The following is a 26631-nucleotide window of genomic DNA, read 5'->3' on the forward strand; positions in this document are numbered from 1 at the left end:
ACCTGGAATGGGTCTATTCTCCTTATCTGAGAACTGCCTTTTATCTCGGAAAGAGGTGCCTGCCCTTTGCAACCCCCTTGCCCACACTGCCTGTGACGTGTAACCATTATATCCATTCTTACTCCCTTTGCCTACCCCATGCCATCTTTGTCCTTCTACCCGAAATGAGCAGCTGGTTTATGGGGCGGAGAGGCGGAGGGTAGAGTAGATTTTTGTGGATGACCTGCCGCTCTCCCATACTGCCAGCATTATTGCGATTAACGCTGATAATCGACTCAGCCCTATCTGCTTAATTGGCTCAAGCAGTGACAGGCATCCGGACCCACTAGTCATGCCATTTCAAAACTACTCAAGGTTTTTAAAAAATATTGAGCTTTGGTTTTATATTGAGGTAGTAGAGAAACCACTGTCCACGTTTTGTATTGTGTCTCTCTTAAAAACAGTTAAAATCCAATATTAATAGACTGTGTTTTTTCTCCTATGGAAAAAGCTGATTTTACAGTTAGGCATATTTATTCACTAAGGAGCTAATTTTTTTTTTTTTTAAATGGTGTCATTCAGATTTAGACATCGATTTTCTTTTTTAAAATATATTTTTATTGATTTCAGAGAGGAAGGGAGAGAGAGAAAAACATCAATGATGAGAGAAAATCATTGAACGGCTGCCTCCTGCACGCCCTCAAATGGGGATTGAGCCTGAAACCCGGGCATGTGCTTTTGACCGGAATCGAACCTGGGAACCTTCAGTCTGCAGGCCGACGCTCTATCCACTGAGACAAACCAGCTAGGGCAAGGAGCTAACTTTGTGTAAAGAAAGCATCGTATATTAATATGCCTAGATTATTTGAAAAGATCACAAAATTACCACTAGTCCATGTAAGTATAATTGTTGCTTTTATTGAATTTTAAACGAGAGAATCATTAAAGAAGAAACCAAGGGCCGTGGTCTAACGAACACTGGTAATCAGGTTTCAGAATTGGCTCTGTCCAGGATTTTGGCAAATGACTTGGTTTTCATTTGCTTTTGTTCCTTATTTATAAAATAGAAATAATGATACATTTCCAGCTTCCTCACAGGATTGGCATGATGATAATGAGGTGATAGGTGGGAAAGAACTTAAATTTAAAAGTACTGTAAGGTAGGTTAGTATTAGAAATAGTATTTAAAGACCTATATAGAAAATTCTTCAACAGTGATGGATGGCAGTGAGCCAGTTAAGCAGAGACAGGGTTGAATCATGTATGAATGTTGACTGCCCGCAGTGTGGGAGAGCAAGTAGGTCATTCACAAAATCTGCTCTGCAAGCCCCCATAAGCCAGCTCCTAATAGAGGGTGGGACCAGGGTTACAAGGGGGAGTAGGGTCCACAGGCATGGGGAAGTAGGAGGCTAGGGTGGACTCCATTGTTTGGGCAACAAGGTTGTTAATCTTGCCATGACAATAGGCAGTTAGTTCCCGAAAGAGAATGGTTCAAAGGTTGACTCCCAGGTCCTGGGGGCATACAACTTCCAGCCAGGTCAGAATGCCCTTTCTTTAACCAATACTAGCGAGGTTAATATTTCCCATAACCATAGCTAGTCCCCAGTATTCTGTTTTTGCCCCTAACAATTTGAGTTAGAACAAATTTATTGAAAGATAACTGCTTTCAATTAAATTAGCTTCATAAACTCAAGGTAATGCCAAGAAGCCAGGGTGATCTAGAGAGGAAAGAAAGTGAAACCGGACAAGAAATGGGTCCCGGCTGCCTATCACTACTTGAGCCGGTTAAGCAGAGACAGCGTTGAATCGTATGTGAGTGTTTATTCCAATCCTGCTGGCAGTTTGGGAGAACAGCAGGTCATCCATGAAAATCTGCTCTGCCCTCCCCCTCCCCCCATGAACCAGTTGCTTATATTGGGTAAAAGGACAAAGATTACATGGCGAAGTAGGTAAGCGGAATAAGAATGTATGCAAAAGGAATAAATGGGTATTACAGGCATGGGAAAGTAGGCAAAAGGAATAAGAATGGGTAAAATGGTTACAGATTACAGCAATGCTGGAGGTTGCAAGGGCATTGTTTCTCGGCAACAATTAACCTTTCCAAGAGGACAGGCAGTTCTTGGAGGAGGAGGAGGATGGACAGAATTGAAAGGTTGACTCCCAGGGCCCGGGGCGTACAGCTCCCAGCCAGATTAGAATGTGCTTTCTTTAATCAGAACAGAGCGATCACAATTAAGGGAGCTTGATTAATATTTCTTATAACTATAGCTAGTCCCCACTATTCTATTTCTGCCTCTAACAAAAGCATAGGGTTTTGTGTCAGTGTGTTTGAATTGTGACTCCATCACTTACTGGGTGTTTACTTTCTTGTCCATTTATTCATTTGTAAAATGGGCATTTCAGTGTCTGCTGAAGGTTAAATAAGATAATATATAAAATGTGCCTATCTCAGTGATTAGTATGTATTAGATGTTGAAATAAAGTTATTCACCAGTCTACCACTCCAAACACACTGTTGTAACCAAAGTCTAATATTTGTTTTCCTCTTTGTCCCCTAGGGATCTCTTGAGGGGCAAGACTGGAAATCAGTTTATTATTTTGCTTTTCTTGAAACAGATCTGGGGTAGTGTTTCTAGATTGTGGATTAGAAGTGTGTCGACATCTTATAATATTGCCCAAGAAAAGTAGTAAATGAACAGGAACATGATCAGTTAATTATAATGTCTGTATTAGCTATAGTCCTATAGTCTACACATTATTCAGATTTTTCTTAGTCCACACCACCCAGATTTAGGGGGACTATTCCCATTGAGTAGGATGAAAAACAGATCTGTTGCATAAGATTCATAAATCAGAATTCAACTAGGAGTTCTTTAGTTGGTTCTGCTTAAAATGTATAGTCTGCTGTCATAGGAGGAAAGCAGAGTTACCTTGGGTAGTTAGAGGCTCTTTTGAAAACAGTTATTGTTCAAAAGGGAAGGGGCATGGAGGAAAAGAGGATTTGTAATAATTTATTGATTTATTTTATCTTCTCTTTTGATATATAAAGCAAAGAAAGGAAATTAGAAGGTCCTGTATATGAGGGCTTTTTTGGGGGGGGGCTTGGTACCAGTATATTTTCCCTTAATCCACACAATATACCTGTGAGGTAGGTTGGTGACATCCTGGTTTACAGAGGAGGAAATTGGGACTTAGAGGTGGAGAAACATATCAGGTCACCTGGTAACAAGTGGCAGAGCTTGGATTGAATATTAACTATGTTTGCTGTTTGTGTGTGTGAGAGGAGTGGGGTTTCTGGTGGGTTTTTAAGAATATATATCTAAAATTAAAAAAAGAAGTTAGATATTTACATTTAAAGGTAAACCCTAAACATTTTAAATAGGGCCAACTACTATTTTTAAGATAACTGAGATTCCAACCCAGATTAATTTGGTCCAAAGTTTCTGCTGGGCCTTGGGGAATGCAAAGATGAATAAAACATTATCCACCTGGTTGATCTTTCAGACTGACTGCGATGGTTGACATGCAAGCTCACATGGCACTCAGTTAAAATTTAGATGGGGTTCCAGGTGAGAGAACGCTTTCATGCCAAGAAAGTTTTTCAGAGGAGTGGCCTTTGAGTGAATCAGATTGGGAAGGATACCTGAGCCTGTAGGATTGTAGCTGGTAGCACCTTGCACAAAGATGTCCACGGGGAGTGAGAGGGTGTGACACTTTGGAGCTAAAACCAGGCTTTCAGTTTAGGATTTTTCTCTGTAGGGGATCAATAGCTATTTTAAAGCAGAAAAGGATGGAAAGATGTAATAATAATAACAATGACAACAGTAATAGTTAAAGGAGCATTCTGAAGGAGATGCTAAAGGAGGTTGGTGTTAGTGAGAACTCTAGGTGTTTTTTTCCTTCTTAAAATCACCAAGTAATGAAGGGCTCTCTATTGACATGTAATTTCTTAGTCTAAGTGGCATTGTTAATTAGTTAACATAATTTTTCCATATGTAAGAAGAATCTTTTCGTTTAAGGATATCTCCCATTAAAAGCCACCTATTCAATTTTCATGTAAAACTTGTAGGTCTCAAGAACCATTTAGATAATTAGCTTGAATATTTCAGATAATTAGATGTAGGGAAAAAGTAATATTGTTTGGATGGGCAGGAATACTATTTAAATGAACTTGAAATAAAGGGTTTTTTTTAACAAAATTTTTTTATTACATAGCAACACATGTTTATCAAAGAAAATTTAAGAAACAAAATAATGCAAAGAAATCAAAAATACCTCTAATCAATAAGCAAAGATAAACTTTTTGGGGTATATAATATTATACTCACTAAATATTCAGATTCCAGACTTCTAGTCAACCAATGGATATATTTAATACCTTAAATTAAGGAAAATGGTTTCTGCCTTCACTTACTTTATTGACTGAATTACAATGCACAGTTGAGAGTTTGGTTATTATTACAGTACATTCTGATTTTCATTTAATAACTAAGGTGGCTGCTTTAACTGATTAAAATGATAACCTATTAAGTACTAACAAATGGCATGCTTTCAATGGCTACTACCCCTTTCTTACCACCAATTCATTCTTCGGAATGGCAAAGGAAAAGGGAACCTTAAAAACTATTTGGTTTGCCTTCTTATTTTCCAAATGAGGAAACTGTTCTTCTGAGTTTTTGTGGTGGTAACTTATTCCTGTAGGTTTTCTTTTGTTTCTAATGACTTACTAATTTAGCTTTTCTTTTGTTAAGCTTGTACTTGATTGCAGTCCTCTCTCCTTCCAGTCAGACTCTGCTTTTCCATCGTTCAGCCAGTGGTACAAAGAAAAGGGAAACTGAAGAGAGGAGGTAGCATGTGCCAGAGAAGTAGAAGGAGCCTGCGTATGTCTGGGTGTAATCATATAACCAGCCTGGAAGGAAGGAATGGTTTCTGTTAGCCAAGCAAACCTTCCCGATAGTCATTCTCAGCCATGAACCTAACCAGTCTGTGTTGTGACCTCTTAGAAAGTTAGTCCAGCTCCTTACCTGTCTTATTTCTAGTGACGGAGTTACTTACCTCAGTTTCACTTGGTGTAGGGACTCAACCCATGGAGACAGTCATTGTGGACCCAGAACTCATCTCCGGTCTTAGAATACAAGTTGGGGAAAATGAGGGACACCTACCATTTCATTTTCTGATGAATTTTATTAGAAGGCACCATTCTTAACAAAGAAAATAATTGTAAATTCCTAATGTTTTCCAAAGAAAAAAATTAAAAGAACTTATTTCCCCCCGCTCACTGAACAAATGTTTGAGTATTTACTATGTTCCCAGCAATGTGCTAGAGGTTGAGGATACAATAATGACCTAAAAGAGACACGGTCCCGGCTCTCGCAGACTGTACAGTTTAGTCGGGGGTTAGGTGTTAACCACATAAATTGCAAGTGATAAGGGCTTTGAAGGGAAGGTTCAGGACACCCTGAGAGCATATGAAAAGGAACTGTTTGGTCAAGTGAGTTAATGGTGGCTGTAATTCTCCCTGACGTGCTCTTTCAAAGCATCAATGGGGAGGGGTCCTCGAAATCCGTAGGCTAGTGGCACATACTAGAACTTAAGTGAAACTCCTTTTAAAAAACAAAACAGTTTTGACCTCACAGACTCCCTAAAAAGGTCTCAGGACCTCTGGGGAGTCCACTGACCACACTTGACAGCCCCTTTTCTAGAGAGTGTATGCATTTTATGTTTGTAAATGCAAACTTACATTATGGCTTTTATATTTAAAATCCAAAAAACTTAGAGAGTTAAAGCTGTCATTCTGATCATTTATTTAAAAAATTTTTGGTGCTGTACGCTGGCACAGTTCTGGGTACTGGGGATATTCCCATGAACAAAATAGATGGAAGTCTGCCCTCGGGGAACTTACGTTGTGTCTTTTGATTTTTGTTTATATCTTGGAACATGATTTCTCACTGGAAGGGTAGAGTATGCCCTGTCCTCTTTGTTCTCTTATTTGGCTCTGAAATAGACTTCATGTTTTTAGTTATTTTTCATTCGCTATATGTTTCTTGTTCGTAATGTAATGAATGAATGGAATGTTTTATCGCCTCTTAAATTCAGCTAACTTTAAGTTGCTTTTTACCTATTGACTCCTTTTGATCATTGACCACAAGTGCTTCTTGGAGTTAAGCAAAAGAGTGGGTGAAACCTACTAGGACAAGTCCTTGATGATTGTGATTGACCTTTATATACCTGAAAAATAGGTGACCAATCTCTCAACTTCTAGAAATTTCTAGGAAGGAGGGAGTGTGAAAAGCAACCACACTCCCTTTTATCCCTTGTCATTGTTGCCTTAGTCCAGTGGTCGGCAAACTCATTCATCCACAGAGCCAAATGTCAACAGTACAACGATTGAAATTGCTTTTGAGAGCCAAATTTTTTAAACTTAAACTTCTTCTAACGCCACTTCTTCAAAATAGACTCGCCCAGGCCGTGTTATTTTGTGGAAGAGCCACACTCAAGGGGCCAAAGAGCTGCAGGTGGCTCGTGAGCCGCTGTTTGCCGACCACTGCCTTAGTCCCACCAGTACAGCAAATTTACCAGTATATATATAACCTGTGAATTATGAGACAGCAGTATTAGAAATAATACTATGGGAAAAGACTAGAAATTCTTGGGTATGGAGATAAACAGTGTTGCTAAAGGTCAGGAGAGCACAGCTAAAAGTAGTGAAATGAGTTGTTTTTTTAAGAAATCCCAGAGATCCTAAAACATTTTCAGAGAAAATGCTTATAAGCCTTTAATTTCACCCACATACACACATTGAAAGTCAGAATGTTGCTTTAGAAACATTAAAGATTAATGAAATAGTTGGTTTTAAATCTGTTTTTCGTCTTTATACTTGATAATTGAGATGTTAGTATAAATGTTTTTTTATCCTATCTCTATGACCCAGTTGCCATTCAGTAGGATTATAAGGTACAGTTGAGTATTTAGTTTTAGGAGTCTATTTATAATAGCAAATATGAGGTGAAATGTAGGTTGCATTATTGATTGACTATGAAAGTATTAGTTGTCATAATCAGCTTAGCTTTACGTGGCTGCTAGGTAAGTTAAATTCAGAACTTGGTTAAAATTGAAATATTTGCTTTATTTGGTTGGAATAAGTAGCCTTTCCCCACCACTGAAAAATAAAAGAACGCTGTATAATTGGTCAGATTTTATCAGATCTCTGTACTTTTTAAAGAATAGTATGAAAAATCTGTATAAGAGTGCACTTTCAACTCTACACAGTTTAATGCTTCTAAATATATACTTTTAAAAGAAATTATTGTTGGTAGTTCAAAAGCCACTCTGTTTTAAATGGAAACACACACATGGTTGACATTCAAAAGTCTGGGTTCCTTTGTGGCTGTAGCAAAAGCATGTGAATGGCAGAGAAAGTCGTGAATAGATACCAGCCACAATTCAGGAAAGTGTGTGTATGTCTGCCTGTCCACTCCATGTGAGGCCACCCCTGAGGTACGCCAGCAACTTCCTAAGCCGCTGTCCCCCGTGAGCACGTCCCCAGTGTCTCCAGACACCCCAGATGCATGTTAATCGCTCATTGGTTCCCCGCAAGGGTACATCCTGGCTGGTGCCCCGTTGATTCTTAGGCACAAAAACTTGTTCTCCAAATCACTTCCTTTATCTGTAGCTCTATAACTCATGTTTGGGGCAGGAATGTCTAATGTTTCCTATGATCATTTAAAACAACTAAGAAGATAGGGCTCAGCTTCCTTCATTAGTTTTGCAAACCAGTTTCTTAACAGTGAACACAGAAGGGATTAGAATAATATGTCAAGTTTGATTTGTAATCTAGGGTTTTAAATTCATTTAATAAAATGTCAATGTTTTAAAACTATTTAATGTTATGGGTTAAGCCATACATGTTTATGAAAGATGAAACAGAGGGCCGGAGACCGTGGGATACCAGGACACAGGCTTTATTGGAGATCACCCTGCTGGCCGCCTTCCAGAGGGGAAAGAGAGAGAGAGACAGAGAGAAAGAGAGAGAGAGAGAGAGAGAGAGAGAGAGAGAGAGAGAGAGCGCGCGCACGAGAGCTTGCCAGGGTGAGAGTGCCTTTTAAGGGGAGGAAAAGAGGGGACGGGGCTTAGGGCACTCAGCACACGCTGATTGGTGGTTTCATGTAAGGCACATGGTTAGGGGCCTATGGATTTAGGAATTGGGGGCTTAGGGTATTTGGCAGGTGCTGATTGGTGGTTCAATGTACAGTCCATATAAGGTGTTCAGGAATGTCCGGCTGCAGGTGGAGTTTACGTCATACTCCGTCCATCAGTTGGGGGAAGGGAGGATCTATCAGTTTAAAGATGAGTTTAACAACCTGTCTAAAAAGTATTCATACCTGTAATATCTTAGAACTTGATTGAGCTCAGTTATTCATCTTTTTTATTAGGATTAGTACTATGAGGTTTACTGTTGGTCACCTTGTGAAAACTTGAAATATACCCAGAAGGTCCTTAATTCCAAAGTTCCTTGATGCTAGTTCAAGTTAGTGGTTGAGAATTCTCTAAGTGACTAGCCGGTGTTGAACCAGAACTTGCAGCTGATGGGCTGCAGCACAGCATCCAACTTCCAAGGGTGTACTGAGACAGTGATCTCTCATCCCCAGGTCACCGGAGCTGCTTGCTGGCGGTCAGCAGCTTTATTTTATTCGGGTATACTATAACGTATTTTCTGTAAGTGCCATGATGGGAAAATACATAGATATTTTCAATAATCTTGGGAAGTGTGGCTTAACACCACATTTCAACCTCACTGTCTTTTAAGACCATAATTCTCCAAACGCCTTATGATAGAAACTTGCAGTAAGATTTATTGGGTGAGCTTTGGGCATTGGCTCTGTGCTGTGGGTTTTACTAAAATGATTGTGGTCTGTGTTAGGATTTTGAAGCTTGAATCCATGGCCTTGCAAAGGAATATATTTGCAAGGGAAGGACTAACCCTCCTCCTCTTTTTAAACCACACTAAAGAACTATTTGGGATTTTTTTTTTTAATGTTTTTGTAGGGAGTCATCCATCCTGGAAATACTGAATCAAAATAAAATTTCCATGGGCATTGTTTGTGGGGGAAATCCCTGGATAAAGAGATGATTTACATGGTTTTCCTTTGCCTCTTCAGGTTATAATATATCCCTCCGGATTTGAGGACAGACAACCTTGCTCTGCTTTCTCATTGTCCCCCACTTTCTCCACCCTCCAGGGATTTATAGCAGACCGAAAGGTTGAGTTGTTTTGTTTGTTTGTTTTTCAAATACCGTTTCAGGCCATGGAGAAATTCCCAACTGATAGGCCAAGATGACTTATAAATGTGGAGCGAATGCTTGATAACAGATGGAGTGAGGACTGGGCGTAATATTTGCTTAATATTGTATCTGAAGTGAGGAAGGAAGAGACATAGGAAATGACCTATTATTTCATGAGGAGGTGAACTTATCTGTGTTAGTGGGGCAGAGGCAAACTTGGATGAATTTTCATCTAGCCACTGTCTTTTCTTATAAAACACAGATGAAGAGTTAGTGCAGAATTACCAATTTCACTCCATGGTATTTTTTGTAATAGTACGAGAGAGAGATGTACTTCTCCTTTAGGAACTGGTTAATTTGAACTTGTGCTGGCGTACAATCAACTTATAATTATTTGGCCTTAGAAATAATTTTTTGAGTTTGTTGAAAAAAACAACAAACACTTTTGTGAGGTACCCGCTGGATTGAGTGATGGCCATTCTTTCTATACCACAGCTCAGAAAGTCTTCATTTAAAGGTAGGAAAATGGAGACATGGCTTAACCTAAATTTTCTGTTCATGAAGTGGAAGAAGAATGCACATTCTATTAATTCTCAGTGTTAGAGGTTCCAGATTGCTGGTTTTATTTTTTATTTTTAAATTTTTTAAAAAACATTTTTTTTATTGATTTCAGAGAGGAAGGAAGAGGGGGAGAGAGATAGAAACATCAATGATGAGAGAGAATCACCAATCGGCTGCCTCCTGCACGTCCCCTACTGGGGATTGAGCCCACAACCCGGGCATGTACCCCTGACCAGAATCAAACCCGGGACCCTTCAGTCCCCAGGCCGATGCTCTATCCACTGAGCCAAACCAGCCAGGGCCAGATTGCTGGTTTTAGTATTGGGTCCTGTCCGTGTATGTGCCATTACTCAGTGAACAATGGAGGAGCATTAAGAAAAGATTGTCTTCTCTGTATCCCACGGAACAGCTAGCAGAGAGCTGTGCTAATAAGGGGCTTGGTAATTATTGAATGCATACTGAGCTATCAAATAATTGTTTCTGGTATTTTAAGGGAGTTTTCAGAAGATAATTGGGATTGATGTAAATATATATTAGCATAGTATGCACACTCATCAGTTGGGAATGGGCGGGTATATGGAAGAGAGGGAAACTGTATTCAGTTCTGTTTTATAGGCAGCCAATAGGGGCCCTTGGTTTTATTTTTACATGAAACTGAGCCTTTAACATTTTGAGCTCACACATCAAATGCCTTTGGATAGAAGATTAGGAATTTCACATAAGCAGCTTACATTTGACTGGTATGTTGGAGAATATGACTATATACTTTATTTATTTATTTTTGCCCAAGGCACCATTTTTGTGTTTATATTGCTTCTAAAGGCCTACTTTTGTTAACAGGGTGCACTGGAAATATAATAATGCTTAAAAATAGCAGTGCTTTTTATTTTCCCACAACTCTCCAAGGCTTCCATCTTGGTGCCAGCATGTAGCTCTGGATGCAGCTTCCAGCAAAAACAGCAGTTGGGCCTGGCTGAGTTAGGACATTGGCATATATGGAGGTCTGCTGAGCACCCTAGGTCAGAACACCCCCTAACGCTGGCCTAGTCTGCCGCAGGCCACATTCTTAACTAGGAATTTGTCACTAAGTATTGGAAAGGAACAGGAGGGGCGGGCTGTGGGGTGCAGTGGGCAGGGGCGTGGCTTGTGGAGGAGGTGTGTTGTTAGGGAGTAATTTTAAACTTCTCTCCTTTTCGGTCCCTATTGATAAAAGAATTTTGTTGCTACTATATTGTCCTAATCATGGTTTTAAAGTTGTATAAATAATTTTTTTGCCAAATGCTCTATTTACATTTTTAAAAGAAAAAAAGTGTGTTTTTAAGAAACTCCGTTATGATTCGTATGGGTTTTCTTTCTGTGTTTTATTAAAATATGCTGTATATGACTAACTTGCTTTTCTTTTTCATTTCCACACAGGAAAGAGAAAAATATTGTTCAGATAACCGATGTAACCATTATTAACTAGTGTTTGACTGAGGATTCTGTGGAGTTTTACTGTTTGCTAGAGTCCTAATTTAAAATGCCTGTAATCTTTTATAGGAATTTCAACTTTTGCGATTTGGTAATAACAGATCTAACAGGTAAGTAAAAAAATGAGAATCTCATACAATTTGAAGATCTAAGTTTGGTTGAGAATTTAATATTTTGTAACCAGAAAGCCTGTTGATTTATTTAAAGCTAAAGATAGTATTGGAACTGCCCAGTCCTGTTGAGAACTGAGTGAATCTTTAAGGCAGCATTTCTGATGTTTCTTTGGTAGTTGCTGTTGAAGTCAGAATTTAGGAGCAAACCTAATGGCCTTTGTCAAGTCCTCTGTCATCTCACAGAGGAATGAGTTACAGAGACAAAGACTTGCTGAAGTTTCTCCCTCCCACTGAGTGCGCAGTGCAGCGTCGCGGTCAGGGAGAGATCCTGGTTTAGAGAAGGACATTTAACCACTTCTATGTCAATTATCGTCATCTTGTTAAGGTACTGCGAGCCACTCTCAGACCAAAAAATCTATACATAAGCTTTCAGCAGCAGCCTTAACACTTTCTTTGACTTTTTTTTTTTTTCCAGAACTTATAAAATTTATAGTTGCCTAAATAACATGCTCAGAATTAGCAGGTAGAAATTTCACCATGAGCTTCCTTTTCTCCTCACAGCTGGGGCATTGTGGACTTGGGGTAATAAAAGGCTCGTAAATTTTTTTTTATTCACTGATAGGAAGAAATGTACTTTACATCTCATATACTTAAAATACATAGGTATGTGTGTAAAATAAAAGTTTCACAATAAAGTGATGCACTGTTTTCTAATCTGCTCTGTTGTAGTCTATCCTTTTTCATTCAAAGATAAATGAAAAGATCATGACCCAAGACATTGATTTCAAGACCCACACACACATCGGCAACTTTTCCTTTTCAGGTAGTGGTCCTCACCAAACATGCCTCGTCTTCTCATATACGGACCTCTGAATATTTTATTTTAAGATGTGTTCAAAAACTGGAATGTAAAATCTCTAAACATGTCGTATGTAGTTCAGTTACTTGCCTTTCTCAGTTGCATGAGATGCTCTGTGCACTGGAATTGGTTACCGCCCTATGCTTTTGGCCTGCTAGGCTGAGAGTTCCAGGCATCATTGGACCCAGGGAAGAGGGATCAAGATGGAAAGAAATGCATGAGCAAACTGTACTTGGGCTGTTTTCTGTACCTCACTGACCTGGGCGCTGGCCATAAAGTAGTTCTGCCAGGTGTCTCTGGTGTTTGGTTTTCTCTTACTAGTCCCTAGAGAACAATTCTGGCTTGACCCTTATATCCTAGCCTGCTCTCCAGGTATGAAGTATAGACTGAGTTGGACAACATGGGAAGATGTGTGTTCATATGTGCAAATAAGGATTTGGTTGTATATTTGTACCAATTTTAAGAATAATAGTGGGCAAGATCAGATCCTTTTTCTGCCTCACTTCAGGACTAAAGGAGGCAAAAGTAAGTTTTCAGTTGAATTCCTTTTTGTGGGTGTTTGGAAATGCTGTAGTAATTTCTACATTCCAATATATTGAGAACTATAGTTTGGAAAATACTGAAGTCTGTTCCCTATAAGTAGTTAGACTTTTAATAGTCTTGGATTAAATGTCCAGTTAGGTAGAAAGCGAGTAAAAAAACCAACACACTTCAGTTTTAAAGCTAACTTACATGATCAGAACTCCCCCAGATTTTACTCTACTTGTGTTTAATGTTCACCAGCGGTCCCACAGAGATTGTGGCCTTCAGGCCTAGTATCCTCCCACCTTTGGTACAGACACAAAGTGAAGGGCCTCCATGCCTCTTTGACCATCAGAGATGTTGAGCCCTAGCCAGTTTGGCTCAGTGGATAGAGCGTCGACCTGGGAACTGAAGGGTCTTGGGTTCGATCCCAGTCAAGGGCACATGCCCGGGTTGTGGGCTCAATCCTCAGTAGGGGGTGTGCAGGAGGCAGCCAATTAGTGATTCCCTCTCATCGATGTTTCTATCTCTCCTCCCTTCCTCTCTGAAATAAAATATATATTAAAAAAAAAAGATGTTGAGAAGAGCAAAAGGGTCAGGCTTGCAGTTTTAAGCTCTATAAAAGTGACTCCTTTTTTAGGTAAAAATGGTAGTGGTTCTTTTTCTTTTAAGCATCATAGGTCTTTGAAAATTCGATAAAACTGTATTGTCTTCCCAGATAAGTAGACATACCTACAGTCTCTGCTCTAAGACGCCCAAGAGGCTATAAGAACCTGCTTAATGCACATCTGCTGAATTAACCCTCAGATTCTCCTGGACTGGCGATGGAGTGTGAGGGTTGGTACAGGAACAGCACAGATACCATCAGTTTCTTTTAGCCTGATGTTGTCATTACATGTTCCTGTTAATCACGGGTCGGCATTTTCTTTCATTTGCTCAGAACATGGCTAAACCGTTACCTGCTATCGGTGGTCCAGAAAGGACAGCTATCCCAGCGAAGAAACTGGCAAGTCCCATAAACCTGTGGACTGCAGAATTCCCAGACAGGTCAACCTGTAGGGATTAGAATTCATTGTTCGCCAGATAGAGGGTGAGATTCTGTGGAGACCTGTGCCTACCAGGGGACACATACTGTTGGTCATCTCAAACTGAACCGTTGACTTCTGGGGTGATGTGGGTGGCCCTGTGCTCCGAATTGTGAAAGAGCTGAGGCAAATGGGGACCAGAAGTCTCGCTAGGCAGGTAGTGTTTCCCTTTTATGAGTAAGGAACATTGGTTTTTGTTTCTTTCTTAAGTCTTTTTGGTGGCTCAGGGGTACCTTTTCCCCTGAACCTCGCTGCTCTTCTCTGTTAGGAAATAACATTTACAATCTAGCTGACAGTGGGATTCTTGAATCCACCTGAGGCTGAGTACCAACCATTGGTTTGTAAGCAATCAGACATTATGCGGAGTTGATTCAACTTGAGAAAGTTTGGCTTTTGCCTAAGCCTCGTGTATTTCCCGCAGCACTTAGTAAGCTAATATGGCCGTGAGGCCAGAACTCGCCCAGGGATTGTGTTCTGGCACATTGGGGACTTGGTGCTAAGGAGAACCCAGAAGTTTGTATGTCAGTTCCACTTGGGTCCAGGACTTGAAGTCGATTGGGGGTAAAAATGGAGAAGAGTGTTGTTGTTTTTGTTTTAAATGCCTCTGTTGAAATACAGAGCTCTCTCAACAAGAGAGAAGCCACACTGGTCAGGAAGGCCCTTTTCTCTCAGGAACTCTTCAGGGTTGTGTCTTAGAGGGAGCCACGGAAGTTTCCGGAGCTGAAGGAAAGAAGCGAACAGAAGCCTGACCTGGGAAACTGGTCAGCAAAATGGAATCCTGCTGGTCCCTTACTGGTTTCCATTTCTTTCTTGTTCCCTGTGGACAGTCCTCCCATCATTCCAACCCCGAGGTAAGATGAGTAAATGGATTAGGACAGGCGTCCTCAAACTACGGCCCGCGGGCCACATGCGGGTGTTTTTGCCATTTTGTTTTTTTTACTTCAAAATAAGATATGTGCAGTGTGCATAGGAATTTGTTCATAGTTTTTTTTTTTAACTATAGTCCGGCCCTCCAACGGTCTGAGGGACAGTGAACTGGCCCCTGTTTAAAAAGTTTGAGGACCCCTGGATTAGGATATAGCTACAGGGTTTCTGAGGCTTTGGCTGTGTGTAATGTTTTTTGTAGTTGTAAAATTAATACAAAATATGTATTCTCTTTGGGCAAGATTATTATTCATCCTTGCCTTTACTAAATGGTTTAACAATGTTAATGAGTGTGTCTACTCACCAGAACAGGAAGTATCAATGCCAGGTAACCACCGGAGAAAATGGCAAAGATGACAGTGTAGGTCATCAGTAGTGGGAAGGTGGTGGCTAACGGAGCAAGCAGGTTAGTAACGCCGCAGAGTGCGAGGTAAGACTTGTGGTAATGGTACTTGCTGGTCCAGTTTTGATCAGCAATCCATCCAGAGAGAATCTGACTGACTACCTCAGTGATACCTGGAAGAAGTTTGAAAGGTCTTATGAAATCCTAATTCCATTTTTCCCAGCCCCTTTGAAGAATGTAAATGCCTAAGGCATCTTTTCCTAAGTAATATGACTTCATCCTTAGGCTAGGACACAGGAGAAAAAAATGGTTTCATTTGCCTATCAGTAGATTATATCATTTACTTAAGTACTCCAGACACATCTGATAAATTACCAGAAAGTTCATACCACTGAGCTGGGAGTCCCTGGTTACAGAGGACCCGGGCTCAGGGAGCCTTCCTCAAAAAGGAAGTGTGGGTTTGTAAAGACTAGTGGGCCTTCCGGTTGTGTCCTGGGGAAGTCAGAGGGTGGATGGTGAGTATAAATAATAAAGCCTTATGTTTACAAAAAGAAAAAGGAGGTGTTGGGAGTCTGTTATAATTGCATATGAGGATTTGGAAATGAAGTCCTTCTCCAAAGGTTGTTATGCTTAACTTGAAAATATGTAGGAAGTCTGGAAATGGGAGATCATATTTTGAACACTGGAGCTAAGATGTAACTTGAACAAAATGTAAGAACCACAATTTCGCTCAATTTCATAACAAAAATTCTTAACCTTTATCCTATTAGAAGCTAATGTAGCAGTTAAATACCAAGAGATTTTCCCCAAGAGTAGCATGAGCTGTGGTGGTTTTATGTTTCAAATCCTTCCTACAGTTCAAACATAAATTGCTCCACACACACACATTAAAAGGAAATAAAAATACAGAATACTACCATTTCTGTATTTTTAATTATTTCCTAGGATACATACTGAGTTTATGTTACGTTCTTTTGTTCCATTATATAGCCCTAATCTGATCTAAATTGATACTACTAGACATTTTAGTGAGAACGTCTGTTGAGCTATGTATCTTTTGTGTGTGTGTACATACATTTTATTTGACTGAGAGTACCTTTGCAGTTGGAGGCGGAGTGCAGTCAGTTTTGTAAGGCTTGGTAAATAGTCTTGCAAGAGGAAAGTCACTGTGAGCTTCCGAGACTTTCCAGATAACTAGAGCTAACCAGTTCCATTTCATCCCTTCTCATTTTTTAAAAAAAATATATTTTATTGATTTTTTACAGAGAGGAAGAGAGAGGGATAGAGAGTTAGAAACATCCATGAGAGAGAAACATTGATCAGCTGCCTCTTGCACACCCCCTACTGGGGATGTGCCCGCAACCAAGGTACATGCCCTTGACCGGAATCGAACCTGGGACCCTTGAGTCCGCAGGCCAACACTCTATCCACTGAGCCAAACCGGTTTCGGCTCATCCCTTCTCATTTTTAAAAAAATATTGGTCAATCCATTAGTGACTAGCCTCCACAGGCATATATATGTCTTAACTAATGAGTTCAAGTGGAAAATGCTTAGCTACAAATATTAGTAGAACATGATTGCATGCTTACAATGGGCCAAGCACAATTCTAAACCTCTCATACATTACTTTTTTAATCATAACCTTATCAGGGTAGGTAGGTACTATTATCCCTATATTACAGATGAGGACATTGAGGCACAGAGAAAGCACATAACTTGCCCAAGGTCATACAGCTCGGAAATACAGAGCACAAACTTGAACCCGGAAAGTCTAGCTCTAGAATCAAACCTTTCAACCAGTGCACTATGCTGCCTACCTGGGATTTCTTCTGCTCCTCGGGTGGTGGTTGCCACTAAGCACCAGCTTTTAAAAACACTGTATTTTCCAACAAATACCTAATGTCTGCTGTGTCAGACACCAATGAAAAACTAACCAGACCTTTCTGTTTGCTTGTCTGAGTGTGAGGTTGCAGTAGGCTTTCTTACCAGCTACAGAAACGAGGTAGGAGGCATCCATCATGTCGATCCCCAGTGTTCTGGCTCTGGCTACCAGGTGGAAGGTAGGGATCAAATATGCCAGCTGACTGAAGAGAAGAGACCAGGTAAATATGCAGAAGAAAGGGTTCTTTAAGAGAGAGATATCACAGAGGTTTTGTTTACAGCTCCACGAATTGTCCTTCTGCTGGAAACGTGTGTCTTTAGGTGTTAGGAACAGTCTGTTCCCGCGTGGCCCATTGACCTCTTCGTTTTGGTGTTGCGAGTCTGTGAAACTTGCACCGGCTTGTCCAACCTTCTGCATAGTCCTGTCCCTGGTGGGGAGCTCTGGTGTCTCGCTGCAGTGTGACGTGTCCGTCCCGCGCCCTGCCTCTGGACCACTGGCAGACAGACGGCTACTTTTATCTTTCCTGCCAGAGTTGCTCCCGCCTGTGCTGTGGATGGCTCTCAAGAGCATACTCGAAGGCACCAAGTTCAGGATGATCGCTCCAAATAACATAAGGGCACCTACAGAGAGAGAAATCGCCAAGTTGTTAAAAATTACCCCTCTTGTTTCACAGGGCTCTGTTCTCGGGCTCAGAACATTCACAGTGTTGCTAAATACTCATAGCGCGGTAATTCCTTGAGATACTACTTTGTCCCCTGATTTTAACAGGAAGTATTGGAATCTGATGACTTCACCATGTGAGCCGTACACACTGCCATAGCCTTGTGGAATGGTGGCCTTTTGCAGATAGGATACCAGAAAGCTGGCCTGGAAGGGGAGTTATTTGTGCTAAAGGAAAAGAGAACAAGGATTTCCTTGTAGGAGCCGGGGGAGCTATTTCAAATGTTAGAACATTCCATGGTGTTTTGAAGAGGGACGTGAGATGTTCTGAAGTGGGTGTAAATTTTGAAAGAAGGCAGGTGCCAGTTTCGCCTCTGAAGCCGAGTAGGTAGGTCTTGATTTCTGCGTGGCCTGACTAAGCTGAGGGGTGTGTGTTGCTCAGAGAGACAGGCTGGCCGCAGGTCACACCATCCTGTCCTGGATTTGTCAGCTGGGCCTGTTCGTGAGACTCCTGCACAACTGCTCTGTGAATTTATGTTTTTTTTCTCTAGAAGTAGACATATATATACATATGTGCATATCATGTTCCCAGGAATGTAAGATGATTTAATCCAGATATTTTCTGTAAGGCACAAAGAAAATGGTGAAGTGAATGATTTTCATTCATTTGTGTAAAAATATTAAGGAACATAATCTTTTTACCTGTTTTTTTTTTTCTTTTCTTTTTTTGGTTCTGGTTTAGTGAGTGTAATGGAGGAGGCATGTTTTAATGCAGATTTTTTTCTTAAAGGGAGAATTTGGAAAGAATGCTTTGGTGGTGGAAGGAGAGGGTGCCCTTGTCTCCCGAGCGGTATTGCTGTCCCTGCAGGGTGTCTCCAGCCCACAGAGGCGCTCTGCCCCAGACAGGACCCTGGGCTGAACGCGGAGCTGCTGGTGTGGCTGGCAGAGCCTGCAAGTAGTTCTTGAAGTCTTGCAGAGTTGATAGGTCAGACACTTAGAATGACTCACCTGTCCAGTCATATAGATCTATCAGGACTTTTGCAAAAGGTGCCAAGAGAAATGTCATTCCCATCCCTGACCGGGCAATAGCTGTAGAAAGTGCTAATCGTTTTTTGAAGTATTTGCTCATTACCACCATTGCTCCTTGGTACAAGAAAGCGGAACCCAAACCTAAAAAGAAAACCAGAATAGGTTGGAGTCACTTACATGAGGTGCCCTGTACCAGACCAGATATTCTCCCGGACCGAGATCATGAAACTGGGCCTTTTGGACACGTGGCCAATAAGAGGGAAGGTGCCTAGTTCCCATTTTCTAACCTTTTTACAGTGGACTCACCAGGTAAAACTCCCATCGTCACACACAGAAAGGGGATGCTCGTGGCCCAGCTGCTGATCACATATCCACCAGAAACGAGGAAGGCCCCAAGCACGGAGGCAGCCTTCTCTCCGTATGTGTCACAGATAACGGCAACCAGGGGCCCTTGGGGAGAAAGAAAAGCTGGTGCTAGGTGAGTGCTCAGCGTCCCTTATCCTGGCGTCCGTTGAAATGAGCGGCTTTAGGAAGACACTTGGGAGTGTTGTGTGTCCTTCACAAAGGTACCTGTGTTGGGTTTTACTAGTCCCAGTCCGCACTATTTGCTTTGTTTTTTAAGGAGAAAATTCTAAATAAGGTTTGGAGGTGAAGCTTACTGAAAAAGCATTGCAAAACCTCCACACAGTGAGAGTGCGTCTGGTGGCCTGTGACTAGAACAAGTTTGCTCCTTAACCTCTGCACCATGCTAGGCCCCAGCCAGAACTGCGGGAAGAGGAATTGGTTCCCAGCGTGTTCTGCGAGTGCTTAGGTGACCAGGTCAGAACCCCGAGGTCTGACTTCCCAGTGGCCAGGGTGGCTCACCGAACCCAGGGAAAGGTACTGGAAGGAAGCACGGCACGCGGAGCCACGCAGTTAGGTGTTGGACCCCCTCTCTCTGTTTGAACTGGGTGGTTTTTCCAGTTTTACCAAGTCAGGTGGAGGCTACACCGCAGGCTTTTCCTCCTCTAGGCTGCCTGTATTGATAAACGGCCTGAGGGTGGCCGCGCTTTGTGCTCTTCCTAGTTGCCCTCTGGGCCTTCTCCGTGGCCAGCCAGCGAGCTTATCCCGGGCTTCATACCTGCGGAGAAGCTGAGGGAGGACATGATGGAGCCAATCCAGCCAGTTTGCTCTGAGGTGCCTTCAAATTCTTCTTGAAAAACCACAAAGAAAATTGCAAACGTCTTGGTCATCCCCAGCACAAACATGTTGACCTAAATGAAAGCAGAGAGTCCAAGTCAGGGTGCAACAAAGGGGTTACAGCTGCTCGGGGTTCAGTTCCCCAGCTCGCCAGCACTTACGTTCATACATTTTGTGTTTCATGGGGTGGTCATCCCTGAAGGGCTGCTCTAAGCACTTGACATGAGTGTCCCCTTGAATCACAAGGCTGGGGAGTAGGTGTCACGATGGTGCTAGTGATCAGGAGATGGGGGTTTAAAGAAGTTGCTGAAGATGGGGGAGCTGGGGCTGAGATTTGAACCCAGATCAACCCCTACTCTACTGTTCTATGACATGAGCATCCGTTAAGCACAGCCGAGTCCAGTTACCTTTGTGAGAGATGCGCGTTGGTCCAAAAGATGAATTGTTCCTATCAGTTCCTGGGTTAGCTTTGCTTTAACTCTGCTCTTGAGCTGAGTACCATTCATCACCTGATATATAAGTAGGATGGCCATATAGTAATTTATCCAAATTGAAACACTTTTGAGAGCAAAAGGGAGCACTGTTAATTGTGCCAGGACAAGAGTAAGCCAGGTCACCTGGTTGGGTCACATGGCCACTAGGAGGCGCTCTCCTTTGAGGTCAGGTTTTCTTTCTGTGGTGGCTAGTGTATATTAGTATGCCCATAGTCACTCTCCCAGTTTTAGTTGCCACCCACGTACTCATGGTGAGTAGTTAAGTGCCTGTCTGCACAGTCAGCCTCCTTGGCCTGAGTCCGGGCTCAGCTTCCTACTAGGGGTGTGAGCTTGGGCAAACTATTTCTGAAATAATCCAGCTGGGGGTGGAGTTAAGCTTTGTACATTTTATATTTCACAGAAGTTAAGCTTCCTCTTTTGTAAAGTGAGATGAAGTCAATGTTAGCTAGCTCACAGGACTGTGAAGATTGAGAAAGTTCTGGTAAAGTACTTAATACAGATGTTTCTCAACTTGTGCTGGGGTTACACCTCGATAAACCCATCATGAGTTGAAAATATTCTTAGTTGAAAATGCATTTAATACACCTAACCTACTGAACATTATTGCATAGCCTACCTCAAAGATGCTCAGAACACTTACAATAGCCTTCTAAGTTGTGCAGAGTCATCCAACAGATGATTTTACAATAAAGCATTGAATATCTCATGTAATTTATCACTTTTGCACCATTGAAAAGTTGAACAATCGTTAAGTCAAACCATCAATTCAGGGGCCATTAAGTAGCATTTAATACTCAAATTATTAAATATGATTTTGTTATCTTTAACCGTTGATATAAGAGTTTCAAACTTGTTTATATAACTGTCTACCATATCTAACTCACGTCAACTCATCCAAAACGGAAGTCTTTCCCTTGTCCAATGCCCACTTTTCCTTCTCATTTCCCTTTTATTGCTACCATCTACCCACTCAGCCTAGTCAGAGCCTGCCTCCTCGTTCCCTTAGCCCCCACCTGCTAGAGAATCAAGCTAGACTCGTATTTCAGAAGTCTCTCCTGTCTGGAGAAAGGGACTAAACCAGTGGTGGTGCTCCGAGGTTGCAAAAGTTGGGGGTGGTGAGGAGGTCCCTTAATAGGTTTTTCCCATTTTGACTTGATAGAAGCTACTGATTTTTCATTATTTACAGTGAACAATACTATGGACGCCATGGCTCTATACTTAAAAGTGAAAACTATTTTATCAGGCCCTCATTTGCCATCAGAATGTACCCAGAGGTGGTTTATCAGGAAGTGGGGCTACAGAACATGCAAGAACCTCCAACGACCCACACTTGTTTCTCTTGGTTCAATATACAGAGTGGTGATTGCGCCCTGTCGTGAGCAAGGACACAGGGAGGCATCAAACTGGAAAACATCCTTCCTCTTAAACCATGTTTTCTGTGCTGGCATCTAAAGGACGTGGGTCCTGTGCTGGCATCTAAAGGATGCTGACCTCTGTCTCCTGAATTTGGCTAGCTACTGGTCTCCCAGTTCGGAACCTGGCCTCTCTGGTCCGTCTTTGACGTCTGGGAGAAGCAGTAGTGAGTAACTATGACTTGTATTTAATCACTGAGTTTGCGTCTTCCCCTGTGGATATCAACAAGGCCAAGGCCAGCCTTTGCGTCTACTGTGCCTCCCTTCCTTAACTTGTAACCGTCCAACTTTGTTTCTGTTCCTCCCCCCCCCCCTCCCTCAGAGAATGTTTATTACAGCTGGGAACAGTGAAACAACGGGCCTAGGATAGCAGCAGCACCAGGAGAGATTAGGCGGGGAAATGGGCCTTGCCGGGCTGCTTTGGCTCACTAAGGGGTCAGAGGAGAGGGGCCTTGTGGACAGGTTCAGAGGGTTTGCCCAGGACGAGCTGCCGCTGCCCACTGCTCGCTGGGCAAGTCCCGTGGGGCCCTTTGGAGTTTAGGAGGTGCACGCCTGTGGGGGAAGAAGAGGAAGGGAATGGTGAGGGTGTGCTCCCTGGAGGGGGAGCACGCCTGCTTTTCTTGGGACTCAGATATTAGAAGTCTTTTCCCCAAGCCTGATTTCCGCTTCGTTAAGCGGACTAGACAAATGGATTTCATCCCCTGCTTTGGACCAAGGTGGCTGGGTTTTAGTCCTGTCTGGGTCCACCTCAGACATTGTCAGTGGGCTCACCCCAAAACAAAAGCCTTTGAAATCTTCCCGTGGCTGATCCAGCACCGTCATTTCCTTTTTATCTTTTAAGGGCACAACCCTACCCCATAAGAACTTCCTCATCCAGATCCTTTTAATTAGAACATTGTCTTGGGGCTGGTTCAGCCACCGTGGCCCCTTTTGAATAAAGAGCATCAGGCTTTGTTAGAAATTACTGTTTAATAGCAAGTTTCCTCTACCTTAGATACCCCTCCAGCATCCCCTTGCTCTTCCTGACCTTCACAGACAAAAGAAAGAAGAGTCTGTTGGGTTATCTGCACTTCCTCTGTCTCAGCACCCGCTGTACAGGCTCGTATCGAGCTTATCAGAGACTCCCTGTTGCTACACCAGCAGCCCATGTCATTTCTGTGACATCTGACTTCTCAGCAGCTTCTGCTCCTCACGTGCTCCTGGACGTGTCTGCCTTCGCTTAGGGGGCGCTGCATGTCTGGACCACTGACCTCTGACTGTTGCCCCTGCGGGCAATTCCACCCGCTCCCTAGGTCTCCATTCCCCCAGGACTAATTGCTCTTGGCTGCTCCTCCCTCTCCCTGGCGTTTTGACCCACCCGTCCCATTGTTCCCACCGCCGCGGATGCTGGTGACTCAGAAATTTCGGGGTGCAGACCCCGTGCTCCACATGCACATAGGCTGCTGACCACATTGGTTATGCCGCACGCCCCTCAGACTGTCCAAAGTCAAACCATCCAAGCCATCCGCAGATTCCCCCCTTCCCTCGTCCCCCAGCTCACTGAGGGGCATATATCAGCCTCCAAGTGGCCCGAGGCAACCCAGGACTCAGACTCTCTCCCTGAACTGCAGTTACTCTCCCAGTCTTACAGGTCTACCTCCTCAGTATAGCTCACATCTGTATTCTCTCCATCCCCATTGCTGCGCCAGAACTTAGGGCCTTACTGTGTTTTCACCTGGGTCATTGCAACATCCCTCCAATGGATGCCCCTGTGCAGGCCTAGCCCCCAGCAATCCATCTCCACCCTGCAGCCGGAGCTATTTTCCTGGCATGCAGTTCTGATCCCATCACTCCTGCTTCATTTCTTTTTGTTTTTGTTTTTAACTAGCTCTCAGAGCCTCGAGATAAAAACCAAGATTCTTAACATGTCATACAAGTCCCCTGCCCATCTCTACAATTTCAGCATTTACCACCTTCTTGTTTGGTCAGAAATCTGCCCATCGGTAGGTACATCCACCCACCAACAGGTATTTCTTACATGCCTGCTATGTTCCAGGCTGTTTCTAGGGTCTGGGCTTACAGCAGTGAGCAAACACATGGTCTCTGTCCTCATGGAACACCAGCCCCGTGAGGCAGACTGAATGTTGGCAGTCATGCCACTATGTAAAGTGTGGCAGCTTAGAATGAGTCCTTTTAAAAGCCAGGAGCCCCCGGAGAACATGTCGGGGCGGCTTTTTCCCTCGCCTCTTCCGGGGCTCGTCTGTTGTAGAAAAGCACTTGGACCCGTGCAGTCACAAAGCAGGCTCTAACTGGCCTCATCACTGCAGGCGATGAGCCGGAGTTCCTTGGTAACATTTTGGGACCTAGTATATCTTACGCTTTTGTAAGCAGCATCACCCCCCCCCCCCCGGCCCCTTGCCCTCAAAGGCAGGACATTGTTTATTAACCTGGTTATGAGGCAGTTTTTCTTACCAGCAACTACATTGGTTAAGTAACTTCCTATCCTGAGGATACTGTAGGCAAAGCAGGGTGGTTGTTGGGGGTAAAGGGGGGAGAACCAGACAGATCATCAACAGTGCCATCCTGCAAAGCCTGCGTTTGGGGAGGTGGCCCAGCCACAGGAAGGGCTCTCAGACCTTAGCGTGACTTCTAGGAACACAGATCCCACGTTCTTTGGTAACGAGGCCCATGTTTCACAAGTGGTTGTCTGTTGGGGAGTTTGTATTACACAAGTCCTGGCCGAGGACCTCTGCTCCTACTTTCCCTTCTCTCCCACCAGGGAGGAGGCCTGCGCTGTCGGGCTGTGGGAGGAGGGAGGGTCAGAGGGAAGGGGTGTCTGTGAGTAAACTGATCTGGGGACACGAGGAGCTTTGGAGCTAGTGCCCATGTGTAGGGGTGTTTGGGGCTTAGCTGTGATAGGATGCACCGATATTCTAGAATGACTATGCTGACATTCAGATCAGGGTGAGGGAGAGAGAAGATCATTAAGAAGTGCCCAGTCCAGTTGCTTATGGATGAAGGAGAAAAAACGGGCTCCCCTCTCCAGACATCAGAAATACACACGGGCCCGATTCTAGCTCACGTGTGGCTGGTGCGGAAGGCTTGGAAATCAGCAGCAGGCAGGACGGAGGAAATGTCCCCATCCCCTGTGAGTGAAGGAGGTCGCTGCCAGCAATTATGTCTACGCTGGGCTGAGTGCAGACCCCACCCAGAAACGCTCTAGCCCTTACCAGTGCTACTTCCGGGGTGGTTAATTGTGTGATTGTCCCCCAAACTAACTGTCGTGTAGCCAGGGCAGGACTATTAATGGTGACTGGAGTGTTCTGTGGTGCAGGGATGGGAGGGAGGAGGAGGACGAGACCAGAGGGGAATGCTTTGGCTTTTGCTCAAGGTGGACGGTTTCAACCTGGGTCCATTGTGGGCCGCTGACTTGAGCAACCACTGGCAGTTTCTGGCCTGGCTCTGCCCCCTTCCCATTCTAATGCCAAGGGTTTCATAAGGGATCTCGGCCTCCAGAGGCTGCCTCTCAGGCGGGAGGAGGGAAAGGAAATCCTTACCAGGAAGAAGTGAAGCACAATCATCCATCCCCAGCCTCCATCCAGGGCCTGGGTGTAGGGTGGGGCCTTCCCCGCCCTCCGCATGGTGCAGGTCCCTGGCACAAACCCAAGACATAGTTTATTACATTGACAAGAAACAGATCTAAACTTTTCTAAAAAATATATTTTGTTGATTTTTTTTACAGAGAGGAAGGGAGAGGGATAGAGAGTTAGAAACATCAATGAGAGAGGAACATCGACCAGCTCCTCCAGCACACCCCCTACTGGGGATGTGCCCTCGACCAAGGTACATGCCCTTGACCGGAATCGAACCTGGGACCTTTCAATCCGCAGGCTGATGCTCTATCCACTGAGCCAAACCGGTTAGGGCCAGATCTAAACTTTTAAACTTTTCTCTGCGGTGTAAAACCACTTGTAATTTTTTTTTTTAGCCCAACTCTTTAAAAATGGATGATTTCCTCTTGTTTCTGAAGCTGTTTATAGACTGATTTTCACCTCCAAACGCAAGCAGGACTTCGTACAACTTTGGGACTGGCCTGCAGGCTGCTTCCGGCTCCCGCTGGCCGCTCACAGGGCCAGACAGCTCCTGAAGCGTGTCCGAGTCACGTGTAAAGGCTGCCTGACTTTAATGCCCCGTCCCTGTTTTTCCTATAGTCACGATCCAGGCAGAATCATGGGAGAAGGAAGAAAAGCTAATGACAGGCTGTGATTTGAGGGATTTCGAAGGCAATGCAGAGAGATCTCTTGTCACCAGTCTGAATGGCACTAAGATGACCACTCAGTTTATTTCAGGCAGGAATTTCGAAGGAGTTAACTGCAAAGCTCGACCTTACTGATTGTGGGGTGGCGGGTCCTAGCACTGTCCTCCGTGTCTTCCCCCAGCTCTGCACACCAGATCCTAGGGGAAGCTGTGCACCGCCATCGGGTCCCCTGGGTGAGCTTTCGACTTTAGAGAAATTTTAAAAAAGGGCGGGTTGCCTTGGGCTAGGAATTCCATTTACAAAGCCATCGCTAAAATGAGAATATTCTAAGGGGCTAATCGGGGTTGGGGAACCTTTTTAAAACTGCCGTAAGCCATTTGGATATTTATAACACCATTTGCAGGCCGCACAAAAATATCAGCTTAAAAATGAGCCTGCTATATTTGGTCAAACTCACCCCTAATGCCCTGGCAGGACCTGATGCTCCCCACCCCTGGGCTAAGTATCCGTGACAACGAAATGCAGTAACTGTTCCTTGAGTGGACCCCGGGCCAGGAACGGTGAAGAGCTGGGGAGGTCAGCTGGAGGAGCTGGATTGT

The 26631-nt window shown here is 43.4% G+C and overlaps 1 protein-coding gene across 1 annotated transcript; it reads right to left on the bottom strand.

The window, feature by feature from the left end:
- Nucleotides 1-1447: 1447 nt before the first annotated feature.
- SLC16A4 (solute carrier family 16 member 4) lies at nt 1448-25505 on the bottom strand. The gene is made up of 8 exons (XM_079761476.1): nt 25332-25505; nt 19831-19963; nt 19017-19160; nt 18690-18851; nt 17126-17641; nt 15100-15311; nt 13746-13839; nt 1448-4888 (listed from the first exon to the last, which is right to left on the bottom strand). The coding sequence occupies exons 1-8, from the start codon at nt 25413-25415 to the stop codon at nt 4764-4766; spliced, it is 1470 nt and encodes a 489-aa protein (XP_079617602.1). The 5' UTR covers nt 25416-25505; the 3' UTR covers nt 1448-4763.
- Between the last annotated feature and the right edge of the window lie 1126 nt (nt 25506-26631).

The sequence above is a fragment of the Cnephaeus nilssonii genome, assembly GCF_951640355.1.
Source record: "Cnephaeus nilssonii genome assembly, chromosome: 21".
NCBI classification, from domain to species: Eukaryota; Metazoa; Chordata; class Mammalia; order Chiroptera; family Vespertilionidae; genus Cnephaeus; species Cnephaeus nilssonii.

What these genes read in the sequence shown, in the direction of transcription:
- SLC16A4 (XM_079761476.1), bottom strand. Translation starts at nt 25,415, where the DNA reads ATGCGGAGGGCGGGGAAGGCCCCACCCTACACCCAGGCCCTGGATGGA. An exon ending in TTGTGCTTCACTTCTTCCTG is followed by an intron (nt 19,964 to 25,331) that starts GTAAGGATTTCC and finishes GCTTTCATTTAG; the next exon opens with GTCAACATGTTTGTGCTGGG. An exon ending in CTCCCTCAGCTTCTCCGCAG is followed by an intron (nt 19,161 to 19,830) that starts GTATGAAGCCCG and finishes TTTCTCCCCAAG; the next exon opens with GGCCCCTGGTTGCCGTTATC.